Genomic DNA, 9812 nt, shown 5'->3' with positions numbered 1-9812 from the left:
AGGAAAAAGAGTACAGATGTCGTTTCAGGCCAAAACCCTTGGAGGAAAAAGCTGAGGAGTGGATTTTAAAGGTGGGGGGGGGGGGAGAGAGAAATGCCAGGCGAGAGGTGAAACCTGAAGGGGGAGGGATGAAGTGAAGAGCTGGGAAGTTGATTGGTGAAAGAGACAGAAGACCATGGAAGAAAGAAAAGGGGGGAGGAGCAACAGAGGGAGATGATGGTGGACAAGGGGCACTCACAACACGCTGGAGGAACTCAGCAGGTCGGGCAGCATCCGTGGAAACGATCGGTCGACGTTTCGGGTCGGAACCCTTCGTCAGGACTGTAGGGGGAAGGGGCAGAGGCCCTATAAAGAAGGTGGGGGGAGGGTGGGAAGGAGAAGGCTGGTAGGTTCCAGGTGAAAAACCAGTAAGGGGAAAGATAAAGGGGTGCGGGAGGGGAAGCAGGGAGGGGATAAGCAGGAAAGGTGAAGGAGGAATAGGGGAAAACACAATCGGTAGTAGAAGGAGGCGGAACCATGAGGGAGGTGATTGGCAGCTGGGGGAGGGGGCAGAGTGACATAGGGATAGGGGAAGGGAATTAGCGGAAGTTGGAGAATTCTATGTTCATACAAGGAGATAAGGTGAGAAAGGGAAAAGGGGATGGAGAATGGTGAAGGGGGGGGGCATTACCAGAAGTTTGAGAAATCGATACTCATGCATCAAGAGCTGCTGGGACATCATCGGCTCGGTGAAAGGTCTGCGCAGGACTTGGTCTCCCAGCATAGTGAGGAGCCCGTGGGGGGAACGCGGCTGACTGGCGAGTCCCAGGTTGTCGGAGTACGTGCTAAGGAACTCACTGAAGTTCAGTACGGCCAGTACAAAGGCTTTGTGGGGAAGGACTAGCATCTAGAGACCCACACCCGCAGGCCACTCTCCTCCTCCAGGGTCACTAGTAATTGGCTTATTATTGTCATGTGTTACAGTAAAAACTTTGCCTTGCATGTCACCTGTACAGAATACTCCAAAGCACTGAGGTAGTATGAAGGGAAACACAACAAAGTTCATCTTTATCCTACAAGAGCTCCTTTTAAGAGACTTACAGTGGGGATAAACATGTAGGGAGCTGAAGTTCAGAGAAAAGGAAGCTGACCAACACCTCCACTCCCTCAGGTGGCTAAAGAAATCCAGCAGGTCCCCATTGATCCTTAGCGATTTTTAGATGCACCACAGAAAGCATTCTATCCAACTGCATCAGGGTTTGGTATGGGAACTGCTCTGCCCGAGCCTGCTCATGAGACTCTTGAACGGCTCCCTAGTATGACAAGATGGATTCTTAACCTCACAGTTGGAACTGGTTTACATGGAACACGTATCAAGTTGTCTTGCATACCGCTCAGAGATCAGATCATTACACAGTGCATCGAGATGGAACAAAGTAAAGCAGTAACTACGCAGAAAAAAGTGCAACTATCAACCTCTGTTTTAAAAATACCCGATGACTTGGTCTCCACAGTCGTCTGTGGCAATGAAGTCCCAAGATAGCCAACCTTCTGGCTAAAGAAATTCCTCATCTCTGCTCCATTTGATTGGTTTCAGTGAGGTCCCCCCAATCCGACATTTTTCTGTAGCATTACTTTGCAGTTCTTGAACTCAGTCACCCACTAATGAAGGCCAACACGCCATTCGCCTAACCACCCACCAAGTTGTGTGTCCACACTGAGTGATCCATGCACATGGATCCCAAGTTCCTCCACACTGCTGAGAACACTGCCATTAGCCCTATGTTCTGCCTTTAAGGTCCACCTTCCAAAGTGAATCACTTCATACTTTTCCAGATTTAATCCATCTGCCATTCCTCAGCCCAGCTCTGCATCCTGTCAATGTCCCGTTACAACCTAAACAACCCTCCACACCATTCATAACTCCACCTACCTTCGAATCATCTGCAGACTTACTGACCCACCCTTCCACTTCCTCAACCAAGTCATTCATAAAAATCACAGGTGGTGGTGGTGGTGGGGGGGGGGTCCCAGAACTGATCCCTGTGGAACACCACTGGTCACCGACCTCCGGCCAGAATACACTCCACCTACCACCAACCTTTGCCTTCTGTGGGCAGACCAATTCTGAATCCACTCAGCCACTTTCCCCTGGATCCGACACCCCCTGACGTACCACGGGCAAGGAATGTGGTGAACCCTCAGCAGGTCAGGGACACCTACGGAGAGGGAAACAGTTAGTGTGCCAGGTCAGAGACCCTTTGTCAGAATCTTTCAGACTGAGGGTGTCAGACCCGCAACATTAATAGTTCTCCGCCCACAAATGCTACCTGACTTGTTCTGCCTTTCCAGCACAGTGAATTCTGGTTAATTGAGCCATCCGTTAATCAGGACAGCTGATTATTTGGGACAACTCTTATAAGACTAAAAACTAATTCAGAAAATAGCTGGGATTCCCTTTGTTTATTTGGGACACCGTGCTGCTTAATTGGGACAGGGGACTGTTTGACAGCTGGTGTCAGTTTGCCATTGACAGGGAAGAAATAGTCAGACGATTGGGAAATGTGTCACCCACTCTGCTTTCCAGCTTTCAGGCTTGGAGATGCCAGAGATGTCCTGGAAAGAAAATGAAACAATTTCACTACTTCAACAAGTTAGGAAATACAGTGTATATAGTATTTGAAGGTATTGGCAATCATATTGAATGTTACAGTGAAAATGACGGTTTGGAGGATGCAAATGTCAAAATCATTGAATGAAGGCAGTCCATTGTCCACTTTGGGTGTCGGCACTGATTTTGTTTGTTTTCAGACAGTCAAAAGAACACAGCAGATGAATGCCTCTGCTGATATCTATCAAGAACTAATACACAGTTGTACAGTACCATGGAAGTACTGGTTGTGTTCTAGCTTGAGCTGCATTTCACTTAAATACATAATTTGCTACTCAGTTAAGTGGTAGTTTGTCTTTTTTATACCTCCCAAACTATTTCCATGAAACTTCAGCTAATTGGGGCAGCCAATAATTGGGCCACAATGTAGTGATTGAATGTGTATCAATTAACCTGAATCCAGGGCATTTTCTTATAATACTTTGAATCCCTGTACCTCTGAATGATTAACTCGCTGAAGTATTTAAGCTTAGGAGTTTTAGTAACAAAACTGAGACAAAACGATGAAGTTAGAAGTCAGTTTTATTCAATATGTACACAATCTTGACACTGACTTTAAGATCAAGTCCACAAGATTCAACTCAATCAGTTAAATAGATAAGGTAAGGGCTAAACCAAAGCCTAACTCTAACCCAATTAAATAGTTACTATTTCAAAACAGTGCACGTCCCAGGGATATTATTTATAAAGTGTCAAACTGTAAAATCTTTAGTGCAGAACAGACACACAGAGTGAAACTTCCTCTACACCGTCCCATCACACACTCCTCGGGTCAGACACAGAGTGAAGCTCCCTCTACACCGTCCCATCACACACTCCCAGGGTCAGACACAGAGTGAAGCTCCCTCTACACCGTCCCATCACACACTCCCGGGGTCAGACACAGAGTGAAGCTCCCTCTACACTGTCTCATCACACACTCCCGGGGTCAGACACAGAGTGAAGCTCCCTCTACACTGTCCCATCACACACTCCCGGGGTCAGACACAGAGTGAAGCTCCCTCTACACTGTCCCATCACACACTCCCGGAGTCAGACACAGAGTGAAGCTCCCTCTACACTGTCTCATCACACACTCCCGGGGTCAGACACAGAGTGAAACTCCCTCCACACTGCCTCATCACACACTCCCGGGGTCAGACACAGAGTGAAACTCCCTCCACACTGTCTCATCACACACTCCCGGGGTCAGACACAGAGTGAAACTCCCTCCACACTGTCTCATCACACACTCCCGGGGTCAGACACAGAGTGAAACTCCCTCTACACCGTCCCATCACACACTCACACACTCCCGGGGTCAGACACAGAGTGAAGCTCCCTCTACACTGTCTCATCACACACTCCCGGGGTCAGACACAGAGTGAAACTCCCTCCACACCATCCCATCACACACTCCCGGGGTCAGACACAGAGTGAAACTCCCTCTACACCGTCCCATCACACACTCCCGGGGTCAGACACAGAGTGAAGCTCCCTCTACACTGTCCCATCACACACTCCCGGGGTCAGACACAGAGTGAAACTCCCTCTACACCGTCCCATCACACACTCCCGGGGTCAGACACAGAGTGAAGCTCCCTCTACACTGTCCCATCACACACTCCCGGGGTCAGACACAGAGTGAAGCTCCCTCTACACTGTCCCATCACACACTCCCGGAGTCAGACACAGAGTGAAGCTCCCTCTACACTGTCTCATCACACACTCCCGGGGTCAGACACAGAGTGAAACTCCCTCCACACTGTCTCATCACACACTCCCGGGGTCAGACACAGAGTGAAACTCCCTCCACACTGTCTCATCACACACTCCCAGGGTCAGACACAGAGTGAAACTCCTTCTACACCGTCCCATCACACACTCCCGGGGTCAGACACAGAGTGAAACTCCCTCCACACTGTCTCATCACACACTCCCGGGGTCAGACACAGAGTGAAACTCCCTCTACACCGTCCCATCACACACTCCCGGGGTCAGACACAGAGTGAAACTCCCTCTACACCGTCCCATCACACCCTCCCGGGGTCAGACACAGAGTGAAACTCCCTCTACACCGTCCCATCACACACTCCCGGGGTCAGACACAGAGTGAAACTCCCTCTACACTGTCTCATCACACCCTCCCGGGGTCAGACACAGAGTGAAACTCCCTCTACACCGTCCCATCACACACTCCCGGGGTCAGACACAGAGTGAAACTCCCTCTACACCGTCCCATCACACACTCCTGGGGTCAGACACAGAGTGAAACTCCCTCTACACCGTCCCATCACACACTCCTGGGGTCAGACACAGAGTGAAACTCCCTCCACACTGTCCCATCACACACTCCCGGGGTCAGACACAGAGTGAATCTCCCTCTACACCGTCCCATCACACACTCCCGGGGTCAGACACAGAGTGAAACTCCCTCCACACCGTCCCATCACACACTCCCGGGGTCAGACACAGAGTGAAACTCCCTCTACACTGTCTCATCACACCCTCCCGGGGTCAGACACAGAGTGAAACTCCCTCTACACTGTCCCATCACACACTCCCGGGGTCAGACACAGAGTGAAACTCCCTCTACACCGTCCCATCACACACTCCTGGGGTCAGACACAGAGTGAAACTCCCTCTACACCGTCCCATCACACACTCCTGGGGTCAGACACAGAGTGAAACTCCCTCCACACTGTCCCATCACACACTCCCGGGGTCAGACACAGAGTGAATCTCCCTCCACATCGTCCCATCACACACTCCCGGGGTCAGACACGGAGTGAATCTCCCTCCACATCGTCCCATCACACACTCCCGGGGTCAGACACGGAGTGAAGCTCCCTCCACACCGTCCCATCACACACTCCCGGGGTCAGACACAGAGTGAAACTCCGTCTACATCGTCCCATCACACACTCCCGGGGTCAGACACAGAGTGAAACTCCCTCCACACTGTCCCATCACACACTCCCGGGGTCAGACACGGAGTGAAGCTCCCTCTACACTGTCCCATCACACACTCCCGGGGTCAGACACAGAGTGAAACTCCCTCTACACCGTCCCATCACACACTCCCGGGGTCAGACACAGAGTGAAGCTCCCTCTACACTGTCCCATCACACACTCCCGGGGTCAGACACAGAGTGAAGCTCCCTCTACACTGTCCCATCACACACTCCCGGGGTCAGACACAGAGTGAAACTCCCTCTACACTGTCCCATCACACACTCCCGGGGTCAGACACAGAGTGAAGCTCCCTCCACACCGTCCCATCACACACTCCCGGGGTCAGACACGGAGTGAAACTCTGTCTACACTGTCTCATCACACCCTCCCGGGGTCAGACACGGAGTGAAGCTCATCATGCTCCCATGGACGGTACAAATTGGACTACGTTTACTGAGAGAAAAAAACCCAAAGAAACAGAAAAAAAACCAGCTCTGATACTGTGGTGAACAAATGCACCTTGCCCCCATTACAACTCAAGTCAAACTATTGATCACGACAGTGAGGTATCCTGGAACATCTCTGAATCTAGGCACAGTTTCAGATAAAATATTGCCTTCAGTTCCATGATCCATATTATTTTTCCTGTGCTTCAGGTGAATTAACTGCACCCCTGGGCCCACAGGAAACCTCATCATGGACCTGTGGTGCTTCAGAGCCACATGAGCTCTGAAGCAGTAGAGTCGCTGCTTCAGAGCTCATGTGGCCTGGGTTCGATTCCCACCTCCGGCGCTGAGTGCGTGGAGGTTGTCTGTCGGCCCTGTGACTCCCCTGTCGTTCCAGTTCCCTCCCACATCCCGATGATGTGTGGATTTGGTGAGTTAAACGGCCAAAGGGTGGGGAGAACAGGTAACTATGGGAAAGGACAAGGGCCTCGTTCTACGCACCCCAGCAACAGCCCACCTTCCGATACACCCCGACAACTGGAGTTGCATGGGAAGATCCCAGTAGGACTGAACACACCAACCAGCAGTGTCCGCTCCACGGAACAGCACGCAGACTTTGGGGGAGGCACGAAAGCGATCTCACACCAGGATCACTGGCCCGTATTTCCCAGAGTCAGGGTGGTTTCAGAGGCTGGAATGTCTTTGAGAGGCTGGAGTGTCTTTGGGAGGCTGGGCAGGAGGTGAGTGATGGAGGAGGAAGAGGGAGGGGGTCTCAGAGGAGCAGGCAGAGTTCGCATTTGGGAGTGGGGGGGGGGCAAGGAAAGTTGAACAATGTCAACCCATGGGTCTGTCGCAAATGTGAGGCCAACACCGGAGATTTACAGGCAGGTTGTCAAGGAAACACCACACACACACACACACACACACAAACAATGGTGACCGGTCTATGGAGTCACTTGCCCACCTCCCTCGCGCACCTCCCTCACCCTCGGCGACCATTTCCCTCCCCGCTCCTTCTTGTGGGTGGCCCCCGGGGCCCGACGATCTCCGTGTTCTCTGTGCCGATGATCTGCCTTCTGCTTCCTGGCGATCCTGCAGAGAAAAATGTTTCCAGAATTAACACTGGGTCTGAACACCGTCCCATCACACACTCCCGGGGTCAGACACAGAGTGAAACTCCCTCTACACCATCCCATCACACACTCCCGGGGTCAGACACAGAGTGAACTTCCTCCACACCGTCCCATCACACACTCCCGGGGTCAGACACAGAGTGAAGCTCCCTCTACACCGTCCCATCACACACTCCCGGGGTCAGACACAGAGTGAACTTCCTCCACACCGTCCCATCACACACTCCCGGGGTCAGACACAGAGTGAAGCTCCCTCTACACCGTCCCATCACACACTCCCGGGGTCAGACACAGAGTGAAGCTCCCTCTACACTGTCCCATCACACACTCCCGGGGTCAGACACACAGTGAAGCTCGCTCTACACTGTCCCATCACACACTCCCGGGGTCAGACACAGAGTGAAACTCCCTCTACACTGTCCCATCACACACTCCCGGGGTCAGACACAGAGTGAAACTCCCTCCACACTGTCCCATCACACACTCCCGGGGTCAGACACAGAGTGAAACTCCGTCTACACTGTCCCATCACACACTCCCGGGGTCAGACACAGAGTGAAACTCCCTCTACACTGTCCCATCACACACTCCCGGGGTCAGACACAGAGTGAAGCTCCCTCCACACTGTCCCATCACACACTCCCGGGGTCAGACACAGAGTGAAACTCCCTCTACACTGTCCCATCACACACTCCCGGGGTCAGACACAGAGTGAAACTCCGTCTACACTGTCCCATCACACACTCCCGGGGTCAGACACAGAGTGAAACTCCCTCTACACTGTCCCATCACACACTCCCGGGGTCAGACACAGAGTGAAGCTCTCTCTACACCGTCCCATGAGCCGTATTTGGACACTTCTCTTACACACCTGTTGCGGACGGCCTCCTCCCCCACTAGCCGGGCCCAGACGTAGTCCTCAAAGTCTGTGACTGCATCGTCGTCTCCCAACTCCCTCTCAGCCGTCTCCTCCACCTCCTCCTCCAGCCGGTCCAAGAACGTGGCGAGGCGCTCTCGGTGGTGGGCAAACACTCCGGCCGGGAAGAAGGGAGCAGCACGGGCAGTCAGATCCTGGGCCAGCGCCGGGCTCAGGCCGGAGTGCTGGACGTACTCTGCCACTGCCGAGGCCAGCTGCTGCTCTGTGACGGGGTGCAGGTCCACGCCAAACAGCTCCTGTCCTTCCCGCTGGGCACAGCTCGGCACGTCACCGCAGGCTTGCAGCTCACCGTCCCCATCTCCGTCTCCCTGCCGTCTGCGCCCCTCATTTCCCCACCGTTTGCTTCCCTCGTCTCCCCGCCATCTGCGCCATTCCTTGTCTTCTTGCCGTTTGTCCCCCTCTTCACCTCCCTGTCGTCCGTCCTTCTTGTCCCACCATCCGTCTCCCTTCCAATCTCCCTGTCGACTCACCTTGGCTCCACGAAATTTGCTCCCCTCATCTCCCCGTCTCCCCTCATTGACTCTCTGTCTGCCCTGTTCGTCTCCCCGCCATTCATCCTTCTTGTCCCACCACCTCTCCCTCTCCTCGTCTCCCCGTCTGCCTTCCTTCCCTCCCCACTGTCTGTCTCTTTCCTCATCTCCCCGTCTGTCTGCTTTCCCTCCCCACTGTCTGTCTGCCTCCTTGTCTCCCCGTCTGCCTTCCTTCCCTCCCCACTGTCTGTCTCTTTCCTTGTCTCCCCATCTGTCTGCCTTCCCTCCCCACTGTCTGTCTGCCTCCTTGTCTCCCCGTCTGCCTTCCTTCCCTCCCCACTGTCTGTCTCTTTCCTCGTCTCCCCATCTGCCTTCCTTCCCTCCCCACTGTCTGTCTGCCTCCTTGTCTCCCCGTCTGTCTGCCTTCCCTCCCCACTGTCTGTCTGCCTCCTCGCCTCTCCATCTGCCTTCCATCCCTCCCCACCGTCTGTCTCCCTCATCCTCGCTCCGCTGCTCAACGCCTCCCTCTTTGACACGTCTCTTCTCCTCCCCGTCTCGCCCCCCTCTGCCCTCCTTGTACCACTGTCTGCTGCCTTTGTCCCCATCAACTCTCTGACGTCTAGCCTCCTTTTCCTGTCTGTGTCCATCCTTCCCGTCTGCTTGGTGTCTGCCCTGCTTGTTCCTGTCTTTATACCATCCTCCCACATCCTTGTCCCACTGTTTGCGTCCCTCCTCCTCCCCAACTCGCTGTCTGACCCTCTCCTCCTCTTTCCACCTCCGCTTGCCTCCATCCCGCCTCCCCACCTCCTCCTCCCTCCCCTCAGGACCCTCTGCTGCCTTCACCAGACGCCTGCCCTCCTCACGCTCCAGCGGGCTCAGCTTCGCCGTCTGCACCTGCAGCCAACAGGAGTGGAGAGAAAGAGAACCACTCAGAGGTGGAATCACAGAGAGGGGCAGGAGCAAATTGTGGAGGGTGGCCTTTCAGCCCATCTCTTCTAGTCCCTCCTGCTCCCCTTTAAAAACTACCCAGCCTGAGCCAACCCAGCACAGCCCCCAGCCACCAGGCTGGGATTCATCGGATTGTCCTCTCCCCCTTCATTGTCAACCCCCAGGTTGAAGCCCCCAGACCTGGAGCCAGGGTCAGGGTAGCGGAGGACAAATTCCTGCTTCCAAGGAACTCAGCTTACACATTCGCCGCATCCCACACTCCCCACAGCCCAGCAACTGTCCCCTGACTCGACC

At 53.8% G+C, this 9812-nt stretch overlaps 1 protein-coding gene across 2 annotated transcripts in view; it reads right to left on the bottom strand.

Moving 5' to 3' along the window:
- Positions 1-3154: 3154 nt before the first annotated feature.
- LOC140211756 (uncharacterized) overlaps positions 3155-9812 on the bottom strand; it is a 43857-nt gene continuing 37199 nt past the window's right edge. For both annotated transcript variants that reach the window (XM_072281902.1, XM_072281911.1), the window contains 2 exons: positions 8035-9464; positions 3155-7122 (listed from right to left, as the gene is read on the bottom strand). In XM_072281902.1, coding sequence (XP_072138003.1) covers positions 6975-7122; positions 8035-9464 — 1578 coding nt within the window. In that variant the 3' untranslated portion in view covers positions 3155-6974. The remainder of the gene's footprint in view (positions 7123-8034; positions 9465-9812) is intronic.

This window comes from Mobula birostris, chromosome 2, assembly GCF_030028105.1.
Source record: "Mobula birostris isolate sMobBir1 chromosome 2, sMobBir1.hap1, whole genome shotgun sequence".
Lineage (NCBI taxonomy): Eukaryota > Metazoa > Chordata > Chondrichthyes > Myliobatiformes > Myliobatidae > Mobula > Mobula birostris.
This window is presented reverse-complemented; position numbering and strand designations above follow the sequence as displayed.